This window comes from Rana temporaria, chromosome 4 (genome assembly GCF_905171775.1).
Source record: "Rana temporaria chromosome 4, aRanTem1.1, whole genome shotgun sequence".
NCBI classification, from domain to species: domain Eukaryota; kingdom Metazoa; phylum Chordata; class Amphibia; order Anura; family Ranidae; genus Rana; species Rana temporaria.
Window position 1 is genome coordinate 148735686 of NC_053492.1, and position 26046 is coordinate 148761731.

Genomic DNA, 26046 nt, shown 5'->3' on the forward strand with positions numbered 1-26046 from the left:
ACCCCCTTAATAATTACCTGAGCCTGATCTCGATCCAGTGATGTTCACAAGAGCAGCTGCTCTCCTGGCTCCCTCCTCATTGACTCAGACACAGCAGTGGAAGCCATTGGCTCTCATTGTTGTCCATCACAGCCAGTGGGGAGGGAGCAGGGGGCAGGGCTGAGCCCTGTTTAGTTTGTCAATGGTTACACAGATCAGGGCTCAGGAAGAAGCACACATGATTCTCCCCATAGCAAGCAACTTGCTATGGGGGAAGTCGTGGGGGGGGGGAGCCCAGAGCAACAGTGGGGGACCTGAGAAGAGGAGGATCAGGGCTACTCTGTGCAAAACCATTGCACAGAGCAGGTAAGTATAACATGTTTGTTATTTAAAAAAAAAATAGTACCTTTAGTATCTCCTTAATTGGTAGTGCGTGGGAGAAGGGACCCCTTAAACTGGTAGTTATTGTGAGAAAGACCCTTAACATTGTAGGACACTGGAAGAAGGGCTACCTTATATCAATGTCAGAAAGAGAAAGAGTCCATTAAATTGGTGGTTAATGGGGAAAAGACCCCTTACATTGGTGGTCGGTAGGAGAAGGGCCCTTTTCATTGGTCATCAGTGGGAGAAGGGCCTCTATACATTGGCTATCAGTGGAAGAAGGGCCCCTTCACATTAGAGGTCAATGGGAGAAGGGCCCATTTACATTTGTAGCCAGTTGGAAAATTACTATTTTACATTGATGGGACCCCTTACCACAATGGTCAGTGGGAAAAGGCATCGTTTGTCAGTAGGAGAATGAATGTCCCCTTACTTTTGTAGTCAGTGGGAAGAATTCCCCTTTATATTGCTGGTCAGTGGGAAGAATTCTTCCTCACAGATAGCTAAAAAAGATCATTGGAGTCAGTAGTTACTTACCTGTGAGAAGATGTTCCACTGGTCATGAGTGACATTGGGGATTAACTTTGCAAGCGCTGTGAAGTGGAATATCAATCTACCCAAACTGCAAGCAAATAATGTACTTACTTATTGGTTGCCTCAAAGTAGACTACCCTTACCCTTGGTATGCTATTGCTGAACTCATTGGGCCAAATTCTCAAAAAAGCTGCCTAACTTAACTTTCAGCAGTTAAGTTACACAGGCGTTAAATTTCTACCTAAGTGCCCGATCCACAAAGCACTTACCTAGAAATTACACGCCGTGTAACCTAAGTGCCTCCGTCGCAAGGCGGTCGTCTGCTCGAGGGGGCGATTCCTATTCAAATGAGGCTCGCTCCCGCGCCGGACGTTCGGCGCATGCGTGTGACGTCATTTTTCCCAACGTACTTTACGCCGGGCTTTTTGGATCGCGACGGGACAATAAAGTTGCGTCGGGAAAAAAAAAAATACGCGCCGGGAAAAAAAATTCAAAATTTTAAAAAAAACGCGGCGATCGAAAAAAAGGTTTGTTTTTACAAGGTCTAAACAGTTTAGGCCTTGTAAAAGCATCCCTAATTTTACGTATGCAAAACGTAACTTACGCAGAAAACACAAAGCTAAAAAGCTTTGTGGATCTGCTTAAGTACTCATTTGCATACGCAAAGCGGCATTTCGACTCAAAATGCCCCCAGCGGCGGATGCGGTACTGCATCCTAAGATCCGACAGTGTAAGTCTCTTACAGATGTCGGATCTTCTGACTATCTTTGGAAAAATCCTTCTGAGGATCGTTTCCAAAGATAGCCACAGGGATACGCAGGCTGAACAGCAGTTCCGCCTGCGTATCTCCTTTGAAGATTTGGCCCATTCTTTTTTGCAAGTACAGCAAAAAAGTTAAAGTTGGAGCCTTGTCTCTTTACTTTCCAGTAAACAGTGTCTGAGACAAGGTTCCCCTTACATCCTATATTTCAAGCAATTTTTCAGGCAAAAAACAGAGGTAGTACGCAAGTTTTTTGTCTCAATCAGATCAACACTATACTTGTCAAATATAAAAGAGGCCTAGCAAGGCCCACGGTCAACCTGACGGTACAGAAAATAGGCTCTATGATCAGCAATGAGGGTGCATGGGGAAACCCAGGACACAAAATCTGATAAGAAGAGGAAAGATAGAGGGAAGGCAAAATAAAAAAATAGGGTGGGGAAGGAATTACTTACTATATTTTAAGAACACCAGCATTGTTTAACCATTGTTAATGTAAAATAATTCTTCTAGAAAATATCATTTCATTACTTTTTAATAAATTAAAAGATGGCAGGGGTGCATTTTTATCACTGAAGTCTGTGGGCACACAGCTTTTGGCAACAAAATCAACACCCCTCTGCTAGAATCACAGCTTTAACACAGAATATTCGTTTTACTAGTCCTAACTTGGCTTCAAATATGGGGACAATGTAAAAAAAAGCCATTAGAATGTATTTCTGCTGCTAATGATGGGAAAAATGTATATCCAACAACAAATCAAGGAAACGTCACCTCTTTGCCTCTGGCTACTAACTGCACATTAATAGTTATTCCATCCTTAAACTATACAAATAAATATGAAATACTAACAATAAAGGACAACACATTTATATTACCTGTGCCACTGATCTACCACTGCTTTTGATGGCAGTCTCCATATTATTTTTGGTGTTGGATCTCCAGTTGCTGTGCAGTTTAGCACCAGTTTGTCACCATAGTTCATTTCTGTGGATTTTGGAGATGCATAGACAATCCTTGGAATTGTCTCACTTTGCTCCACATGGAGGCTGACCACTCTTCTCTCAGATCCAGTAGAGCTTGTTGCTATACATTCATAATTGCCATTATCTCTGGGTTCTGCATTTCTTATGTAGAGTGTTCCATTAGAGAAAAGGAAGAGCTTTGCATTAACATACTGCAATGGCTTCACTTTTGTGCCATCAAATGCTACCCAGTGAACACTAGGCTGAGGATTTCCCTTTGCAGAGCAATGAAGTTTCACATTCTCTCCTGAAAGTGCAAGGACTGTCTGACGTTTATCTTCCAGAATAACAGGTGGGGCAGCAATAACTTGAATCCTTACTGTAAAGGTATCTGCCCCAGCTATGTTGGTAGCTAAGCACTTGTAAATCCCACGATCATAAATAGACACTTCTTTAATGATGAGGGTCCCATCAGTTTGTACAAAAACTTTGTGATTATGGTCAGACTTCTCAGATGCAATGGTTTCATTAGACAGTATCCAAGTTATTGTGGGGAAAGGTCTTGCTTCTGCTTGGCATTTCAAGTTAATAGAGCTACCAGAGTGCACTGTGATCTCCCTTGATTTGCCTTGTAGAATCCTGGGAGGGTATGTTATAACAGACAGTGTGACGAGTAGCCGGTCTGAACCATACTGATTTGTAGCCACACAAAGATATTGACCTCGGTCCTGGATTCCCACATTAGAAATAGACAACGTTCCGTTTGGAAAAACTTCCATCCTGTTTCCACGTCTTGTCTTTGACACAAAAGTCCCTTTTCAAAATAAAATTTGTAAAACTTATAATACAAATGTTAAATAAATTTAGACTAACATTTTAATAGTTTTAAATAAAGTGGGTCAGGGCTGAAATCTCTTTAATGTTTATGATTATTATTATTATTTATGATAATCTGAGGTGGAATGTCTCGTAGAGTGCCAGCCCCGGCCCGCCTCTGTGGGAAATTTGTAAGAAAAGAAATGGCTGCACATCCAGGAATTCCGACTGCCTTTTATTGTTCAAAGTGATAACACCAAAGACCTTGGTGACCCTGTGTTGGTGTTTTTGGTGTTATCACTTTGAACAATAAAAGGTAGTCGGATTTCCTGGATGTGCAGCCATTTCTTTTCTTACAAATTTCCCACAGAGGCGGGCCCGGGGCTGGCACTCTACGAGACATTCCACCTCAGATTATCATCATACACCTGGAGCAGCGGCTCTTTTTCTTTGTATAATGTTTTATAGCTGTTTGGGTCCATTATGGAGATTTCTCCTGTGTCTTTACTCTTCTTTTTTTTTATCCCACTCACTACATATTCAGTTAGGGGAAGCTACCCAATAAGTACAAAGGCAGCAATACAAAATGACAGAAGTTCAACTACAAAAAAGTGTTTTATTGCTGTCCGTGTCCTGATTGCAGAGATCGTACTGACTTCCTAGTGACAATGACAGTGACAGTGTGGGAAATAATAAATCATTTCCTAATGGGGGCACAAGCAGCAATACAAACCTGACCTGGTTTTATCCTTTCCTGAATCTTCCAATTCATCTAACATAACATAATTTTGGCTGGAGTTGGATAGGCTACAGTTGCATTCCAATTTTAAAAGGCTTTTTAATTGTTTATTTTATTATGATATAGGTATTTGTGAGTTTCAGATTGTGTATGTACATCAAGGGCCAGATTGTTGTATAACGGCGTAAAACTCGGTGGGCGTAATGTATCTGATTTACGTTACGCCGCCGCAAGTTTTACGGGCAAGTGCTTGATTCACAAAGCACTTGCCTGTAAAGTTGCGGCAGCGTAGCGTAAATCCCCCGGCGCAAGCCCCCCTAATTCAAATGATCCGGGTAGGGGGCGTGGATCATTTAAATTAGGCCGTTCCCACGCCGAACGTACTGCGCATGCTCCGTCCCTAAAATTTCCTGACGTGCATTGCACTAAATGACGTCGGAAGGACGTCATTGGTTTCGACGTGAACGTAAATGGCGTCCAGCCCTATTCACAGATGACTTACGCAAACTAAGTCAATTTTTAAATTTCGACGCGGGAACGATGGCCATACTTAACATTGGCTGCGCCTCATATAGCAGGGGCAACTTTACGCGTCGCAAATCTTATGTAAACGTCGTAACTTCACTGCGTCGGTCGGGCGTACGTTCGGGAATTTGCGTATTTTGCTAATTTGCATACTCGATCGGGAAAATAACGTCGGCGACACCTAGCGGCGAAAAAAAAAATTGCATTTAAGATCCGACAGCGTAAGAGCCTTACGCCTGTCGGATCTAATGGTTATCTATGCGTAACTGATTCTATGAATCAGGCGCATAGATACGACGGGCCGACTCTGAGACACGACAGCGTATCAGGCGCTACGCTGGCGTATCTCTTTTGAGAATCTGGCCCATAGTATGTATATATATATATGTATATATATATACACACATAGTATATATACTATGGGCCAGATGCACGTACCCTGGCGCATATTTCCGTCCGGCGCAGTGTATCTCTGATACACTACACCGCCGTAACTTAGAGCGTATTTTCTGTATCCTCAAAGAATTTGCGCCGTAAGTTACGGCGGCGTAGTGTAACTTTGGCGACGGGAACGACGGCCATACTTAACATAGGATACGCCTCATATAGCAGGGGTAACTATACCCTAAAAAAAGCCTTACGGAAACAACGTAAAAAAATGCGTCGGCCGGACGTACGTTCGTGGATCGCCGTATCTAGCTAATTTGTATACTCGACGCGGAAATCGACAGAAACGCCACCTAGCAGCCAGCGTAAAAATGCACCTTAGATCCGACGCCGTACTAAGACGTACGCCAGTCTGATCTAGCACAGCTTCAGGCGTATCTTGTTTTGTGGATACAAAGCAAAGATACGCCGGAGCAAACTAGAAGTTACGCGGCGTATCAATAGATACGCCAGCGTAGCTTCTTTGAGGATCTGGCCCTATATGTACATACACAATATGAAACTCACAAATACCTGGGTTCAAACAGCCTAAATATACTATGGCCACATTTGATCACATACATATTGCTGCATGTTTGAATGTTCTCTCATCTATCCTACAAAGATTGATTTTTTAAGCCAAAGTTTTGGTCTCCTCAAAAACAGAACCAGATGATCGTGACGAGTCTTTGTGTGTGCTTATGTTTCCTAGAAGACCTCTGCCTCTCCGCAGCCATCCATAGTATAATCTGTTTCTGTTTTGTGTTTTTTTTTCTTTTGTTTTTCTAGTAAATTCTCAGGTCTTTGAAACCTATTCAAAAATACATACTTTTCTGGAAATGTATATAAATCATAAGAAAAGAAAAAGTGAACTAATTTCTGCGTTCTTTAAAATTTTGTATATACACACACACACACACAATCAGCTTGATGTTTTATGAACTGCTGTGGAAACCTTCTAAACAAGGTTTCCCATGCTAGTACATTGTATCTAAATAGTATTTTTTGGCATATAACTAGAAAATATTAAGTTTCAAGATACTCAAAGCACATGAATTGTGAAAATTATATCACATTTAAGAGTAATTGCATCTATATAAGTATAAACATACATTATACCAGCAAAAGTAATTCCTGAAAATACAATAAAAAGTTAAATGGCTTACCTGAAGACACTTTAGTCCATAGAACAGTAGGAGTAGGAGTTCCAGCAGCTTCACATGGAATAAAAGCATCAGAGTTTGCAAGGACTGTGAAGCTTGCTGCTTTGCCTCCCTTAATGCGTGGCTTAGAGCGGTCATTACTTGATGGACCTTCTTCCAATTTGTTGAATGTTTCTTTCTTATCTGTTTCTTGTGCTGTGGTGGAGGAGGGATTAAACAGCACATTTTTTTTCAATACGCCAGGAATATGTGCTATTATGTGTACTTTCCTATCTGATGTTTTTGTATCTGGCCTGACCTCTACATTAGATGTAGCCACTTTCTTTCCAGATATGAATGGTGATTGGGTTATGGATGGACTTAATATGGGTGATGGGTCAGTCAGGCTGCTAATGATTTTAGCTGTCACTGACAGTGGATAAACAGTGCTGGTTGAACTAACCTTATGGTTTGATGATGTTGCCTTTGGTTTTGCTGTAGTAACAATTGTATTTTTAAAATTGTTCTTGCTGTTTAACGCTTGGTCAGACGTGACAACAAAATTATTATCAGATGGTTCCAGATGTTGAGTTGGTAATGCATCAGTGCCATTTAGCATAGGCGAAAGTTGCAGGAATAATCTAGGAGCCTTTGAAGTACTGGTCAAGAAAAATCTTTTAACAGGAGTCATAGGAATATCATTGTTTGTAGTTGCCATTGCTGTTTTATGTGCTATAGTAACAGTACTAGGTAAGGAGCCTGAGGGTGGAGTTATTTTATAAGATTTGGTGGTTTCTTCTTGAGAAGTAGTAGGCTTGTTTGAATTTGTTGTTGACTTCCAATGATTGTGTTGTGCAAAGCTATTATAAGGGTGCTTTTTCCTTGGTCTTTTTCGTCTCAGGTATCTAAGTCTTGTTGTACTTTCAACAAAGGCAGATGTTACTGGGGTTATTGTTGCAGACAGATCATCTTTTGGAGGAGTAAAACTCACATCTTTAAAAGTGGTATCTGCAAACAAAGTGGTAGAATAAGTCTTGGACCATGCATCACTTGAACTGGTTGTTGGAATCGTTATTTTTGCACCACCTGACTTGGTTTGAGAAGCAGAAGTGGCAGCTGTTTTTTTGGTGCTTGAATGAACTATAGCAAGTTCTGACCCAGGACTAGAAAGATAAAATGGAGTTCCTGGTGTGGTGTCGGTTGGCACAGAAATGGCTGTGGTTTGGGATCTGGTTGAGAAAACTGATGGGGGTGTTGTATGACTTACAACAAGATTAATTACACTTGTAGCTACATTAACAGAAGTTGAGTGAACTGTGCTGGGTGTTACTAAGTCATGATCATCATCAGGATTAATAAAAAAATGTGTAGCTTTCACAGTTTTTGGATATAGTGCTGTCTTGCTCTCTGTTGTCATCAAAGAGGTGATGGGTGAAATGTTTGAACTGCTCACAGTAGACTGAGTTGATTCAGTAGATGTAGACATTTTGGGAGGTAGGATGCCAGATGTTGGAGCATGGGTATTATTTACAGATATTGCATTATTATTTTTTCTTATCTTCATTAATATATCCCTTTGATTTATCTGGCTGTTACCAAATAATCTATGCCACGGAATTTTCCTTCTGATTACTTTGGAGGTAACTCTAGGCCTGGAAGTGGATTTTAGCATGACTTCACCTTCTGTGCTAGATAATCTTGTTGGAATATCTGTAGTTACAGCTTGTGTTTGTGTTATAGCCCTGTTTGTACTGCCAGGAATCAACATACCCAAAGTAACATCTTTGGGATTGTTATAGGTAACAGGCTGTGAAGACATAATCTCAATGCTAACTGATGGATCACTATATTTTAATCCTGCATTTGGTTGAGTGGTGGCTTCTTTGCCATGTACAGTCTCTAAAGATCTTATGGTAGACTGTTCAGTTGGTGTGTAAATGTTTGTACTTGAAGATTCATGACTGTATAGCAATTTATTTTGTTCACTTGTATCAGAAACTGTGGTGTGAGGTGTTGTAGCTGTGGACAGCTCTCTTAAACTAGATTTGCCAAACTTCCCAAATTGATGGCTTTTAAAGTTTGGATAACGACCTGGTCTTACAATGCGTCTCCTTCCAGGAATTCTCCTGCGACCATAACGCCTTAGAGTTGGCACCAATGTTGTAACATCTTTAACTATCTGAATCTGTTGATGAGAAATAATAGCGGAGCCAGCTGACAGACTTGGTGAAATTATTTTCTGAGTACTGTGGATATAAATAGGCCCAATATCTGTTTCAGAAATAAATACTTTTGTGCTTGACTTTGTTGAAGAATCAACGCTAAAAAGATTTTTACCCTCAAACCCATCTTTTCTTTCAGGGTAGTATGGAACCCTTGTGCTGTGAACACTTGGCTGAGTTGAATGCCTATCTTGAGAATCGGTCAAATATTCAGACCCCTGCCTTGATGCAGAATTATCTTTTTCAGTGATGATTTGTTGTGCACTGCTTTTAGTGTTTGGTGTGGCATGTGACGTATGGGAATCGGAAATATCGTGTTTAGGATTAGTTTGTATATTTGTGATAGTTGATTTGTGCATAGGGGGTGGTTCTGTAACTACTTCTATATCAGTACTTAGTGTACTTTGAGTAGTACCCATGGATAGATAGGAGGGCTTATCAATGCTTTGTGATGTACCAAGAATACTTTGGGAAGTTGTAGGCAAAAAACGAAATGTGGTTGTTTCATGTCTGATAGAATTGTGAATTGGGAGGGAATACGATAATGTAGCTGGATCAGTAATAGTATCTGGAGATGTAGTTGTAACATAGCTGATTTCTGGTGGTGGGTTGGCAACAACATCTAAAAGGTTATTCAAATAGCCAGATGTAGTAATAAAACTGTTGATATCATCATGAGTTGTAACTTGTAGTTCATCATCTTCAGTGGTTGGTTTTATTATATTATGCTGAGTAGTATGGAAGTTACTGGACGCAATTGGTGATGCAGTTAAAGTTTCTGGTGCTGTAGTATAAGGAACACTGCTGGTAGTTGGTGGCCTAGTAATCATTATTTTGGGGATTTCAGTTAATGAGTAGAATGCAGTAGTATAGTCTTGTCTTTGCCCTTTGAGATTCCCTGCACTAGTAAGAGGAAAAGATTGGAGCAAAGGACTGGTTGTAACCTCTCTTGATGTCATGTGCGGGATACCTGTAGTAGCTTCAGGTGCAGGCACTGCTACCACTGATGTGGTGTTTAAGATGCTTAGAGTGGTCATTTGCTCGTTGTTATAGCTGACTGTATTATGTGTAAATGTATCAATATATTGAGGACTTTTAGTACTTTTGTATGAATATTCTGATATAGTAGAATCCCCTGTGGTGGCTGTGACTTCCCTGTTTACTGCTGTTTTGTGTATATTGTCTTGGTGAATATTGGCATGTTTTGATGTTGCTGATGAAGGTGCGTATGATTGTGTATTTGTTGGAGGTGTAGTTGTGCCATACTGTGTTGAGTGTTTTTCTGTCACTATCAAAAACTTTTCAGCCACTGGAAGGAATTCTTCACCAGATGCTTCATCCGGCTCACCAGATACAAATTCTGTGATATTTTCTTCTTTTTCTGTACTCTCTGTAACTTGTGTTGGTGTTGGACTGTTCAATGAACCCTTTTTGGTCTTTTCTAAGATCTCAGTCCAGCGCTGCGGATCGATCCTTCTTGTGTTTTGTGTAAATTGCCTCCGATGTCCTCTAAGGCGATGGTTTATTCTATTCCTTCTGTGAACCTCAGTGTTCACATTTCCTTGGCTGTCCAGCTTGGTATTGATGCGTCTGGTTGGGAATCTTCTGTGTGTTACAACTTTCCCTGTGGCCAAGTAGTTATTTTCTTTAACTTCTTCAGTGCCTGACCCTTCATTAGTTTCATTTTCAGTCTGGTCCAACTGTGTTTTTTTATTGGTAAACTCAAGTTTCCTCTCTTTCACAAAAACTCTGTGTGTCAGAATGTCAAGACCATACTGATTAGCAGCTATACATATAAAATGTCCTCTCTCTCTCTGAGTTGTGTCTTGAATTTTCAGTGTCCCATTGGGGAAAATAAGTTTGTTCCGGGATGTCTCCTGTAGCACAGAATGGTCAGGTAATATCCAGTTTACTGATGCATCAGGAACACCGTTAGATCCACAGGGAAGATACAACATGTCCCCATTAGTAACTGAAAGTTCACCTCCATTGACAGCTTCTTCTTCCACATCAGCACTTACAACTGTTACTCTGAAACTAAGTACATCTGCATCCACATAGTTTGTTGCTATACAATGATAAACACCTGTGTCAAAACTGTCAGCAGCTTTTAAAGTAAATTTTCCATCCCTTGTTATTGTTATCCTACCCTCTTCGCTTAAATATGGAGCTCTGATCTTGCTTCCATCGGGAAGAACCCATTCAATGTTTGGTGTCGGTTCACCATCGACTTGACAGTTCATCTCCACAGTTCCTCCAATGATTGCAGCATACTCTGTTCGTGTCTGGTTGCTTTTTTTAATCATGACCCAGCTGTTTTTCGCAGGATTGTGAACAGAATTTGGAATAGTGACATAGACATCAGTTAAGTACTTAATATGGAGCATGTTGAGGGTCGTTGCTGACCTGTCCAACTGTAATGTTACTATGTCTTGCATTAACCAGGTTGGCTCTGCTCGAAAGTCTGCCTCAATCTCTGTAAACACGTCATCACCAGACCCCACTTGTTTGTATTTATAACTAATGAAAGGAGACTTTGTAAGAAGGAGGTCTCTTTTAAGTTTCATTGGGGAGTCACTGTACATTGCTAATATCCCCCATAGTTTCTGTATATGATCGTAGTCTATGCTGCACACCAAAAAGGAAGAAAATGTAGTCCTCATTATTGTATATTCATCCTTTCTGTCCAATGTTATCTGGGACATTTTGATTGGTCTTTGAACATTGCAGGCCAGGTTTGCCTCATTTCCATTTTGGTCTGTCATATTTAGAACAAGAGATCCCATTGGAGCCACAAAATCTTTGGCTGATATAACTGTAAAACTTCCCTCCTCTGGAGTAGTCGCATTTTTCAGTTTGTAAATGTTTTCAATGACTGGTTTTGCACAACTTAGATCTTGAGGTGTTAGTTCATTTAAAGATTTACCCTTATTCTTTTGAGGGGTAGAACAAAGTGGGCACTGCTGACCTGAACGATCCCTCTTGCATTTAATCAATTCTGTTGAAACACAAATGAAAATAAAGGGTTTAAAAGTTTTTCAGTTACATTATTTTGATTTATACTCAGTTTTGTCCCCTCCAGACTGTTTAAACTCCAGACGTTATAATTCCCCCAGAAGAATGAACTCTGCATTACCCACAAGATGAAAATTGTCCACTTTTTTAATAAAATAAAACTCTCTTTTATACAATAATTTACTGTATAGCATAATAATTGGAAAGTTGTGGCTATGTCTATTTATGTGATTTCAGAACTATCCAAGGTATAATAAAAAGACATTAAACATACATTACAATAACTTTCATGAATGATTTTGTAAGATTTTTAAGAGATTATAGACGAAGAATATTTTTCAAATGATCCAGCTTGGAGCAATATTTTCCAAAACATAACTGACACCCTGTCCAGTAATATTAGTTTAGCAATGCTGCCAAACCAGGGTTGCCAAATGTAATTAAAGAAATAGTCAAACACTGGCTAAAAACTAGAAAGAAAAGTCAATGTGTCTCTAAAAACATATATAACATTAGATCAAATAATTTTTATTCAACATTTCGAGATTTACTAGATAAAAATTAGTCAATCTGTAAATCCTACTGCCAGAAGTAGACTGCACAGCAAAGTTTCAAAATTGAATTTACTGTACAGGAGTGGCTATTTTGACACATGTTGTTAGCAGCTGTTTTTCATAATGTATTGGGCCCTATCACTGTAGTATTGATATTTTGCACATAAAGGGAGACTAATGCCCCGTGTGTATTAACAACACATGTCTAATACATAAATAGAGTGCGAATGGAAATACCTTTATATTGCTGTCCCAACTCTGCGAGCCACAGCAGGTTGCAATCACATGACCACGGGTTACCATGAAGATAAAGTCCTTCTAATTCATTCAAGTACAAGAACATTTCCTTGGGCAGTGTAGATAACTGATTGTCAGACAGATGAATATGCTTTATAGAGGATGTTTTAAATATCTGGATGTAGCGTATAGTAACAAAGGTGTCTGTGTGCAGCTGCCGTAGCACATTTCCCTCCAGGTGAACTAGTTTCAAAGAAGTGAGGCCATAAAAGGATTCTGGGGCCAGAAATTCCAGTTTGTTATGATCCATATGTAATCTGACCAGACTCTTTAGACCACGGAATGTGTTCCTGTGTAGTGTTTTCACTTTATTATAACTCATTTTCAATACCTAGAAAGCAAGGAAATAGAACATAATTAAATCTTGTGCAGAGTTATTTTTTAAAAAGAGCTCAAGTCTAATAGAAAAGCAGGATATTGATAATGTGTTCAAATCACTTAAAGGGGTTGTAAAGGTTTGTTTTTTAATTTCTAAATAGGTTCCTTTAAGCTAGTGCGTTGTTGGCTCACTTACCTTTTCCTTTGATTTCCCTTCTAAATGTTTTTGTGTCTTTGTCTGAATTTCTCACTTCCTTTTCCTCCTCAGCGAGCTTGCCCCCATCATCCGAGCCGTTCTGGCTGGGGGTTAGTCAGTGTGCTCGCCCCCTCCCTTGGGACTTCATCTCTGCGGGAACACAGCGTCTCTCTGCAGGGATGTAGTCCCAAGGGAGGGGGCAAACACGCTGACTAACCCCCAGCTAGAACAGCTTGCTGAGGAGGAAAAGGAAGTGAGAAATTCAGACAAAGAAAAAAAAACATTTAGAAGGGAAATCGAAGGCAAAGGTAAGTAAACCAACAATGTACTAGCTTAAAGGAACCTATAGGGATCCTATTTAGGGATTCTTTGTAATGTTCAGATCGCACAGTGTGGTGCAGAATAAGCAGTGAATGTTAGCTGTAAAAAAGATATGCCAGCGCTGCCCATTGATTTCATTGGCAGGGGCAGTTTAGGAGCCCCAAAGACGCTGCCTGCAGGACTTTTTTTTCCCGTCCTGTAAGCGCACTGCCCTAGTGTGAAAGCACACCAGGGAGGCATGGGAGGCAGTTTACAGGAGCCTGTAAAGTGCCTTCAGTGTGAAAGGGGTCTAGGACAAATTAATGTAACTTTAAAAGTAATTTTCAATATTTTTACATTGGTAGATTTCATTACAATAATACCTGTTATAATACCTGTTATTGAGAAGGGGCTTTACTGGTACTCGGGACGACACAATTATATAAAAAATATAATTCACTTTTATTCCAAAATTGAAATATTACAGAATTAAAATCATACAAGGGAAAACGTTCCCTTGTACGTTTTTAATTCTGTTACATTTTAATATTGGAATAAAAGTGAATTGTATTTTTATATAATTGTGTTATGCTGAGTACTAATAAAGTAGTTTTTTCTTTTTTGATATGTTACTAGGATGTAGTACTTTATGGGGTGACAAACACTTTTAAATAATAGGTTGTGAATGCTCTATCCCTGTGCTCCTCTGTTGTTACCCTGTAGCAAGGGCTTATGATGGAGACTACAAGTGGCCATTTCAACGCGTTTTGTGTAGGCATGGTCCACTGTTGTCACCATCAGGAAACCCGCTTTGGCTGCAAAGAGGTTGCATGAGATCAGCAGCACTGATATACAACAGGAAGAAAAAAGGTAAAACAAGTATTTTTTACTAAAAATAAAAAATAGCAATCTTTTATGATGTATGGCTTGCTGGCTGCAGAATGAGTTGTGATTTATGTTGAAGTGGGCGAGTTCACATTTGCATGTACAAGCCTAGTGTATCTCCCACATTCACTCCTATCCCAAGGATTCATGGGAAATGTAGTCTGAATACAGTTAGAGAGAGAGATGAGGATATGATGCAATCCCTGTTCTAATGCCTCGTACACACGACCGGTTTTCCAGATGAGAAAACTGCCATTTTTTAGCACATGGAGAGATGCTTATGAACGCCTGATCCAGTGTGTAAGAATCCGATCCAGCTGCAAGTCTTTTTGGGAGACTATAAACACCCTGGGCCCTGATTGACCGATGTGCTTGTGGTCATACCAACGGGTAAGGAGACTACATCTCTATACCACTCAGGTGTCTATTTGGTGGAAGGAAGATTTTTTCTTTGATGCCACCGCGCTTTGGCCGAGCGTTTTTTTGACTGAACGTGTGTATGCAAGGCAGGCTTGAGAGGAATAACATCGGGAAACACATTGGGCTTTGGCATGTCAGGAAAACCGGTCCTGTCTACAGGGCATAACACCTTTTTGCCAGAATACAGGCTGCATTTTTTGAATCACAAAGCTGACTTCCTGAAAATTAAATCAGTCATATCTCTTAAATGGATTGGGGGATTTTAGCAGTGTTTTAGCAAATAATATGACATATAAGTAGGGTCTACAGTTTTCTTTCATTCTGACTTCCATTGCTGTATGATGATACTGAGGCCTTGTACACACGACCTGTTTCCTCGGAAGAATCCATCAAGAAACTTGGTGGGAGAGTTTTTTTGCCGATGAAACTGGTCGTGTGTACATTTTTCATCGAGGAAACTGTCAAGGAACAAGTCGAGCAAAAAAGAGAGAAAGTTGTCTTTTTCCTCGACGGGAGTCAAATTGGCTCGTCGGGCTGGTTTCCGACGAGAAACTTCAGCGTGTGTATGCTAAGAAACCCGCGCTTGCTCATAATAAAGTATGAGACGGGAGTAAAAGTAGCATTTGTAATGGAGAGAACACATTTTTAAAGCTGTAACAGACTGTAAAGTGCAAATTGTCTCTTACCAAACTTTTACTTAACACGCAAAAACATGAGATTAGCAAAAGCAGCCCCAAGAGTTGTGCCAGTGGAATCGAACTTCCCCTGCCGTCCTATGTGTTGTAGTCACCGCGTTTGAGAACGAGGAGATTTTGTCTTGACCGTGTGTACGCAAAGCAAGCTTGTCGAGTTCCTCGACAAGCCTAACAAGGAACTCGACAAGGAAAATGATGTGTTTCGCCCGACGAGTTACTTGGTCATGTGTACGAGGCCTGAGTCTGTGACTAGCCCTCAATTTATATCATGGCAGATTTATTTTAAAACGGAACTATATAATTAGAGTATTTATTGCTGCATAGGAATCTCTGTAAGTGGTCATGTCATGCTTGACTCACCTCATCATCGTTCCGACCTGTACTGCAATTTTGTATATTTTTGTTAAAACAAAATAAATAGCATTAAAAAAAAAAGAACTGAACTGTAACCAGATTTTGCAGCCTGTGTCTTATATATTATTAAATTCCCATGCTAATTACCGTATTTATCAGTGTATAACACGCACCCCAACTTTAAGAGGAAAGTTTCAGGAAAAAAAACTTTCCACGGCCCCCTGCATATAACACGCAGGCACAGTTTACCCTTTATTTTCAGGGTAAAAAAAGTGACTGTTATACACCAATAAATACAGTATTTAACCTTTACTGTTCAAAGATTGGTTCCTGCCAATCAAACTGTATGCGACCACTAGAGTTAGGAATGGACCATGTTGGGTTAATGAGGAGTAAAGAGTCATTAATGAGCCATTCCCCAGCTCCTAGGCTAGGGGCTATGTAAGAGTTGATACTTCTGCTATTCCAGATTCATGGAAGTACTTAGAAATGGCTGAGGTCTAAAATAATGAATATAAAAAGAGTTGCTAATAATAAACTTTTTTTTTTTACCTGTAATGAAGATAAGTCACTAAAAGCATTTTCATGGATTGTATGTATCTCATTGCTATGTAACATTAGTAGCTCTAGCTTCTGTAAGCCAGAGAAGTCAGTCTCTTCTAGTCTGGTTAGGCTGTTGTACCTGTAGACAGAAACATATGTAACAGTCACATCTAAGGAATGTGATTTATACAGCAGATATAGAAAACATGTAGAACACGGTAATTATGCTTCTACACATCAGAACATGAATACAGTACATAAGGAATAAATGTATTTTTTTCCAGTGGAGTGAGGTCATTTATGAAAGATACCTTAGAGAGGTCTCCTGCCTAGAATATCACTTCATAGCATTTCTTGGAAATCTCATACACTACATTTTTACTGCAGTTCATTTTATTCTTTGGACTTCTGCCTTCAAGTTTTTATGACTCCACGGCTTATATTTTGTCCCAGATTACTGATGTATCTGTTTTTTTTTAAGCTATAAGTAGGCATGGTTAGCTATGACTCATTGTAGAACCATGAGCTGTAACCCATGGTAACCATCCAATGTCAATGTCTGTTTCAAGTCGTTACAGCAAGAGATCCAACACACCCTTCCCTAATGCAAACCTGAAACTGAGCCCTAACCTATCTCATGCCAAGTCCTTTAACTGGTTCAGTTTTAAAAGTAAAATTGCATAAAAATTCACCTTTTTAATACTAAAGGCTTAAATATGAGATAATGGAACAAGAAAAGGGTGGTGAGGGATAGAGCAACGAAACTTTATTTTGTACAAAATTGTACGTTTTATTAAGGATTACAGTACATGTTTCGGTTTGCCTGTATTACTTTGAATATCCAATAGTTTTCTTGAAAATTAAAAATCCCCTTATTTGCATTGCACGTTACTTGAAGACTGCACAAACTGTGGCCTCACTGAGATAATAAAAAAATATTAAACCCTCAACATTTTTTAGCTTAACACATTGAGCCCAAAAAAATGTTTGCAGTAAACTTTAAAAAGAGTAAAGGTTTTTACCCTAGTACTCGCTGTTCACAACTTTCAAAGTTGATGGCTCTTGCTGGCTTGCCATCCTAGGCAAATGGGCTATGTGTTTCTATTGATGCACACAGTGTAGGGAGACACAACTATATTTCCTGCATGTAAGGGAAGCTACACAGAATGCTGCAAGAGAAAGGAGCTACTCTGAAGTAGGAAACCTGGGACAGTGGTTAATGGCACCAGTTTAAACAGTAATGTAGGCAAGGGCTAAAGGATAAATAATCTGCATACTCAGTAAGTGATAAAACTCAAAAAATGATTATATTGCAGCTTACCAATTCTTAGATGTGATGGTAAAAACAGAGGGAAAAAAGCCAAAGAAAAACAAAACTGATGCAACCATCATATCTAAGGATTGGTAAGATGCAATATGATACATTTTTGGATTTGGGTTTCATTCTGCGTTAAATCAGTGGCTGAAAGTGCTTAAAAAAACAGTGGGGTTTAATATCACTTTATATAATTCAACCTTAAGGAATCATGAGCCCACATCTCCCACGCTGTACTGCATGTAGTCATGCACTAGGTTTCTAAATATGAATAATCAAAGAGCTATGGGGCTGCTGTTTCTAAGCTGGAGGGCAGGAATGTGTACGTGGTTTGCCACTGAAATTAACCATGCAATCTGATTGGTTTTACAGACTGGAACTTATCCATTGGTTGTTTTTACAGAACGCCCCTCAAAAGACAATAATGAAAGATTTGTAGGTAGTAAATGTAGTGTTGCACATGACAATCACATATTTGCTTGTTCCTTCTTTTCCAGCATTATTATAGAATACTACCGTTGGGAATAAGGATGAGCTCCAGTGTGTTAGCCCACGTTCAAAGTCCACCAGGAAGCCGGCACTGCACTGCGCTAATCACAGGCAGTGAGACATTTCCTGATCTCTGCAGCCGCATCAGGACAATGTCTCACTTCCTGTTATTAGCGCAGAGCAGTGTCGGCTTCCTGGCGGGCTCTGCACGTGGGCATGCGAACACGCCGGAGCTCATACTTAGTTGGGAATGATGTAGTCTAGAAGAGTCTGAAATAAAATAATCTGTGAGCCAATTAGTTCACGTACTTACACGGAGCGTGCTGATAGGTGAAAAAACCTAGAGTGACAGAGAGATGAGTGTATCACTGTGCTGTTCCCTTTTAGTCACAGCCTGTGATGGGTCATTAAAAGCCCAGGCTCAGAGGAAATGGGTTGGCCATCATCCATCATTCAACTTGGAAGAATGAGGACAAAGAAGTACTGCAGAACACTACAGGAAATTGCTCCGGTTTAAAGAAGCATTTTTCAGCAAAAGTAGCTTTTAAATAACTCATCTTTTAATGGACTTTAATTTTTAACGATTTCATTTTGTGACTGGAGTTCTGCTGTAGCCTCCCTGGCGGTATGATTATGTAAGATCTTTGAAGCTCAATGCGGTACAATGTTTCACATGGAAATTTGGCGCTTTATATTCTTAGTAATAACTCACTTAAATCTGTCCAAACAAGAGTCTAGTAGACATCCCGGGTATGATAAATTTTGAAACACAAAATCATCAAAATCAATCAGCTGGTTTTTTTTCTGTCCTTTTTTTATCTCCCCCCCCATACATACTCCAATAGCAGAGTGGGGGTTCAGGAATGGGGGGGGGGTTTGTTCAGGTGGGGTGGTTTGGGGTCCCTTTTTTTTTTTTTTTTGTGTTGTGTTTTGTTTAATGTGATTCTGTTTGTATAATTGGCCTATATTGTCTCAATGTTGTTTGCATATAAAAATAAAAAAAGGATCTGATTTAAAACAAAACACAAAATCATATATTATAATATAATAAATAACTATAAATAATTATAAAAAATAATAATATAATAATAATAAAATTAATTTACCCACAAATTACTATCGCTCAATTCTGCAAGTGTTCTAATTTATTATCACTGTTTTCTAGCTGGTCTAAAACCACTTTTTACGGGACACTTTTTGGTTGCCATGGACAATCTCAAGTTTCCAGGCAGAAAGAACAGTACGAAACTGCATGCAGGGCACGGGACAAAGCACTATGGACACAAGAGAGGTGAAATGATTAGATACAGTAACGTAATCTGTAAGATTACAGTGTACGGTATGTATTATGTTTTTGGTACTTTTTGAATTTGCTGCCGGACTCCGCCCTCATGCATCGCAACGCTCGCAGGGAACGGAGCCAGGCACACAGTACCTCAAGCAGAGGACAAAGCCAGCGGACACAGCGGGGGGACATTGCAGGATCCTGGGGACAAGGTAAGCAACCATGACCAGGATTCTGCAATGCAATGCCGAGTGTCGCTAATGGTACTGAAATTTAACCCCGAGCCACACTCGAGATTACCGCCAGGGAGGTTAAATGCCTATACCACGTATGAATAAGATTGCATCAAGTGCACATCTATCATTAAAATGAGCTGAAATTAATACTCCGTTCACCCTATGAAATGCACATGTGTTTATCTTTGTGCATGAAGCAAGATCTATTAATAGAGGGGGGCGGGACCTTTCAATTATCTATCATTCCTCCATTCATAATCCTGATTATTCATAGAGGGTCTACAGTCTCTATGAATGGAAGAGCTTGTTAGAAAGGGCAGGCATAGACAGGCACTCTTGATGAGTGCATTGCATGTCACTGCTCCACCAACTCCACTGGTGGCAAGAGTAGGGGGGAAAGAGGGGGATTGATGGAGGAAAATTCAATTAATAGAAGAGACAGCAACACAAGGAACACATCCTACTAACTGTAAGTAATGTCACTTGTGCAGCTTTTTGTTTTGTGATTTCTGATTCAACAAAGCTATTTTGGCCATAGTTCTCCTGTGGGTCACAGGAGTGTTCTTATTCCTGAACTCCTGTGACCCAGATTCAGCTGACAACAGGCTAAAGCCCACTGTTGACTGATGTCACAGAGCCTGTCCAGGCTCTGGAGAGATCCGACAATAATGTTGAGATCCTCCCAGATGCATGACTTGCAGTTGGCTCAGCCTCTCAGCGTGCCACTGATAGCCTGAGCCACCCACTCCCGCTCCCTCCTCAGCCCATTGCTTCAGTGAGGTGTAGACCAGACAGCCGATGACTGTCAGTCACCAACTCTCTGCTCACTGAAGCCCAAGAACTGAGCGATCAGAGGTCTTGTGATCGCTTAGTCCTCAGTGTTAGAGCCAATGGGGGGCAGTTGCAGTATAGGACCAAGGCTGCAACCACATAGGTGAGTATAAATGTTAGATTTTTTTTTATAATCCTGCACTTCCCATGTTTTCAATGGTTTTTATTCAAGTTTTTCACAATACAATGAAAGGACCATGGCGTTGACTTTAACAATTTATAGTGTCCATAAGCAGAGAGGCATACATTGCAATCACGGAGAAACCACTTCCCCCTCAGAAGAGAGAGAATGACACTTTCTGGGTAGTCTACCTGTCCTCAATGCATATCATTGTTATAAAATCTCTCGACCTATTATGGAATGGGTCATCTGTGTTGGCCTTCACACCATATCCTGTATCCCCAAAACACACACATGAAAGGGCTCAGGGGCACCCACCCCATGGCAGGAGAAGCAGGCAACCCCAGCAGAGATTTGGGGATGACCCGCCTCCCCAACCCGCGGAGTGGCGAACCCCAGCCCGACAACACCAGAGTCTCAGAAGAGAAAAAAGATACAGAAGGGGGAGAGAAGGAGGGAAAGAGGGGGGAGAGGGGGAGGAGGACTCCATGCTCCGCGCTAAACCCCTCAGGACACTCTCTAGTCAGAGAGTATCCAGGGTTTATTGGTCAAGTAACTGATTTGTGGATCCCATTATTTGTTTAACAGATTCATTTTATCCTGTGCAAGTGCCGTCAGTTTTTCGTTTAACATATGCCAAGAAAGTTTATGTTTAATTTGGTCAAATGGCAGGGCTGCTGACTTCCAGTTCTTAGCTATTGTAATTTTGGCTGAAACAAATATAAACGTAAGGAGTCGTCTTTGGGCTTTGGAGGCCTCTTCGATCTTACAACCTAAGAGTGCATGTTTTTGGGGATTTGGTCAGGTTATTCTGAGTGAGGGAGTATGCAAAGTTATAGACTCTGATCCAAAATCTTCTTACTTTGGGGCATTGCCACCAGATATGGTAAGCCGTCCCATCCTGACCACAGCTCTGAAAGCACTGTGAAGAAGCCTCAGGAACAAAAGTGGCCAGTCTGGTCGGCACTAAGTACCACCTCAACAAAACCTTATAGTTTGCCTCTATTATTGAAGTTTTGATTAGTGAATCTAGACTGCACTTCTCTTTGAACAGAAAATGTAGTGCCAGGAAAATGAATATTAGAAGAGCCTTCATCAGCTGCCTTCATCAAGTGAAATAAACATTATAAGGTGCCAAGTGCACACCGGTGACCACACTATTAAACCACAAACTAATATTTTGTTTTGGGGATTTTTTGAGGATTATCGTTGAAAGGCACATTTGATTTGAAATTATTGCTATGACTCATGTTTGAAATGAAAGAAAAATGGTTCAGATATTAGAGACAGGGTCCTGCTTGCATTTAGCTCAGGAAATAAGAGCAAGAGAAGTAGTGAAGTAGAAGTAGTGAAGAGATAAGAAAGAAACCCTAATATTTTCCCATTGTTATATTCCCAGTCCATCGTTTACCTTGTGAGCTTATATAAGCAGGGACATGCATGAGAGTACAAGATAGTAACTAAGGCTGCTTCTGAAGGAAGTGACACTTTATAGGTTGGGATTTTGATGTGCAAATCTTATATCTTACTTTCTCTATTAATTGATTATTGTAACGGAATGACCCGTGACACCCAGAGACTTTTGAAGGATGGGGGGTACTCCTGTGCCAGCATCACTAATGACTCTTGGGTCTAGGGTCACCCTGTGCCCCTTTTGGGCATAGGGTGACTGACAAATGATAATTCATGTATTGCAGGAGATCTGGACATATTACAGGTGATTTTCATGCTGACCCACAACTGGTCAATAAGAGACCTTCAATGACTGTTGAGATGCTAACTAAGTCTGCTACTGTGGTGAGGTGGATTGAAGCTGAGAGTCAGCCTGGCTGGCTATTAAGGGATGTTAAAGTATCTTGCTGTGATTACATTCATTGTCCATTGTGCTAATTACGTCTGCTCCTAAGACCTTTCATTGTGTGATGCTAATGACACTGTTTGTGTGAAGATGCTATTGATGATAGATATGTGTTGTGAGTTAGCAGTCTAAAGGTCAGACGTCTGACTTAAGGAATGTGTCTTATGAAGTAGGTGAGAACAGCTTGGCGGAGCCATGCTGTCTGGATAATGTTTAGTAATTAGCCCATCTGAAGGTGTATTGAAGCCCCATTGTGTGATGCTGGGGGCGGAGAGTTTCATTGTCACTGTAACATGCTTGTACTGTATATAAGAAAGCTAAGATACCATTAAAAGTTCATTCATACATTTTGAAACCAGTAACAGAGCTTGTCGGTCTTGTTATTCTGGGAAATGGGATGGATCGTGTCTGCTGGATTGTAGACTGTCGGATAAGCTGTCCTGGGGCGATGGAATGGGAATATTGTAAACGGTGGTGACCGTTACAATTATATTCCCTAAAATCACCTGGGCTACAATATTGAAAACCGTTCTAGAAATTTATAAAATATGCCATATAATTCCGATTTTTTATAACAGTATATACATTTAACACTGCCTTAAAACATAATGTTGTTAGAGGACATTTGGGTTAGTTGATAAGCTCTGCAAAGTGCAGCAATCACCTCTTGTGGTTGTCACTACTCTTAACTACACTACTACTAACAGATGAAAGGTGGAGTCTGATTGGCAGACTGCTGGTTACTGCATTTTGCGTGTCGATATTATTCTTTTGAACTGCGTTAATAAATATACCTTCATCTGTCACTGTGGAGAAAAGCGCTCCACCAGACCTCAAGGGATTAAAATTATTTGTATTACCAAGTAGAAAATAAAATATATATTATCTGTCACACACAACCACACTAAAGAAAGCAACTATGGACATCTGTAAATCATTATCTACTCTTAGCTTTTCCTCAATTGGCCTCATAGTCAAGTCTTTATTTGTTTATCTCTCAAGTGGAGGGTGCCTTTCAAGTTGCAAGACCATGGCTGTTTCTGAAACATTCCCTCTATTATGTATTTGCAAATTCTATTATGCGTTGTTAAGAAAAATAAATAGATTAGGTAATTGCTACGGTTCATGGCTACCAGCTAAGTGTGGTGCCAAAATGGTGGAATAACTGAATGGTATGCATAGGTTAGGAACACAGACCCATTATTGATAGGTAAGCCTTAGCAGGAAACTTTTCACACCTGCACATGGTAATTGTTCTTGGTCTATGATTTTGTAACTGATTACTGTAGCTGGGGAAAAGCATTTCACGGAAAGCACAGCTAGAACAGTGGAATGTGCAATATTTGTTAATTAGAATGTGAGATCAGTCTGGAACACACAGTGGTGTTAGGCAGCCCTGCGGTGGATCTTAGCAATGTTTATACAACAGTGGTTTGAAGTGAAAAGTAAATTCCCTGCTGAGGAAACCAATGTGTTGCAATACCATAGCTTTAATAAAACAAGAGACTCTTTTGAGAAGGGACTCAATTATATATATATAGGTTTGTTTTTAGTCAAGGATCAATGGTATAGGGCAATCCACAACACTCTTGCCTCTCCAGACTTTCTAGCTTTCTAGTCTCTTAGCTGGCAAGTAAGACTGGGGGCTGGGACTGGGTCTCAAGTGCAGGATCTTATAGAGATTTCCATAACAGTATGCCCCATGGTCTTATTATCTATGTGTTCTTGAAGGTATGTAAGAATGTATACAAGAAACTGTAGGTGCCTGCTTTCAATACCTCCCACCTTTCCGGTGCTTTAGAAGCAACCCCATGGTTGTCTAAACGTGCATGCTGCATGTAATATGACCTCTTCCTCGACTAAAAAAATCACTTGGTAAAATTATCATCTTTATCAGTTTCATACCGTTTATAAGAATGAAGAGGTCCAAGGTACTCTTAGGCCAGCTCACCTAGAAGTTCCCAAAACCTGTCTTCTCTTTTTGGATGTGCATGGTAAAGCACCTAGGAACACTCCCAGAAAGATCTATACAACATGTCCAAGTCACATCAACTGGCACTTCTAAATCTACAAGCAGTGGAGAAGTGCTTCTGCTCAAGGGTGCCCCTTAATTTCAAAACTCTTCATCCTATCAGAAAGTATGCTCATGCAGGAAAAAATTTGTTCCACCACTTCCAGCTGAGATCCAGTACTTTTGTTCAATGCACATGTAGTACTACTCCTGAAGGAGCCACTGGACATTTGTCCAGGTTTCTCCCCAGTGGGTTGCCCCGCAGCCAGGCATACAAACACATCCACTTTTTCCATCAATAAATGGGTGGTGTTTTTATTGTTAGAGAATTTGGATAGGGTTGAGAGAATTGAGTGGGATACTCCAAAAACAGAAAAAATGTACTAGTGGAGGACAGCAAACTCTTTTCTTAAAAGCTGAAGTGCTTGCATATGGCATACTGTGGACTTGGCATTGGAAAAAAAGCATTTAACAGCACACAAGTTTCTTCATTTAGAATAGCAAGAGCAGAGTTCCTTCACAGAGAACTAAATAGACTAAGCTTTTCAGGACACCAGCCAAAATCCCCTTTAGCAAACATACAGCTGATTCTCTAGCGCAAAAGGGGTGACACAGCCATCTGTACTCACAAAATGTCCAGGGACCATTGGTTGCCTCTTTCCAACTTCCAAGCGGCAACTTTCTCCAGTGATACCAAACCAGATCTTAGCAGACAGACCCTAGGTCAGCTGTCCTTAGCTTCAGTCTCCAGGCCCTCAGGTCACCCACCTGAGGACTCATAAACACAAGCACATGACAGCATTGCCCTGGAGGGCAGCAAGCCCTCCAGGCTGGCTAATCTTCTCCAGGAAAAGGCACAAGAGCCCAGTGTGCTCAGAGAATATATACAGTCTCCCAGCATGCCCTTAGGGCCCTGCTTTCTGTGATTGGCCAGGGCTGTATAAATATTTATGCTGCCATTTGCATAGCACCTATGATCCAGAAAGATCTCACAGCTTTTCCAGAATGCAGAGGGAGTAAACAGACTAGCAGCAGTAGAGAACACTGAGCAGACCTAACAATGAGCAACTAAATTTACCTAACATAGTAATTGCAGCCACACCAAAGACACAGCTCCACAAAACACAGTGAGCGAACATTAAACCTATCTATTTAATCCAAGCACTTATCTAGGAGGTTGCTACACACAAAATAGGTAAAGACAGGAATATAAAAAATACACACAAAACAAAAAACTAGCAGGTGCGCTAATCAACAGTTTGATATAGCCCTCCCGCTATTGGTGATAATTAGACAAGTCAAAAGGTGCTTCTGCTCTCTATGGATCCTCTGGGTGGCAGGAACACATCTAGACAAAACACAAAAGAAGAGAGCGCATAGCCGCTCTAGTGTAACTTGGCTTTAATATGGTAAACTTAAAAACACTACAATGATCAAACTCACATTGTGTGACGATAGATACAGCATAAGGATTCTACTGTGGCCGCACTCCTATAACCTCCTCAAGATCCAGACAAGGGGAAGGGGGAGCATGGACGTTCAACCTAGCTGCCTGGATCCTGCCACGACATCCGAGGCTATCCACCACCATGCTCGACGTGCAGATCCTAATGCGCATGCATCTGGTCCAGCCGGCGCTGTTCTTAGAGGACACACAAACCCACTCGAGCAGGGTACAGGGGGGGAAGAGAGTGAGTATGTCACACATTTGCCATGACAACGCGTTTCAGAGGCATGGCCTCCCTCCTCAGGTCACAGTGGAATCCTTATGCTGTATCTATCTTCACACAATGTGAGTTTGACTATTGTAGTGTTTTTAACTTTACCATATTAA

The 26046-nt window shown here is 40.5% G+C and overlaps 1 protein-coding gene across 1 annotated transcript in view; it reads right to left on the reverse strand.

Annotated features, from left to right (window-relative positions):
- The window catches only part of IGSF10 (immunoglobulin superfamily member 10), a 64908-nt gene that overhangs the window by 12199 nt on the left and 26663 nt on the right, over positions 1-26046 (reverse strand). Inside the window, exons 3-6 of the mRNA XM_040349185.1 lie at positions 16076-16205; positions 12296-12686; positions 6292-11487; positions 2533-3433 (exon numbers count right to left, since the gene is read on the reverse strand). Of these exons, the coding sequence (XP_040205119.1) occupies positions 2533-3433; positions 6292-11487; positions 12296-12686; positions 16076-16205 (6618 nt within the window). The remainder of the gene's footprint in view (positions 1-2532; positions 3434-6291; positions 11488-12295; positions 12687-16075; positions 16206-26046) is intronic.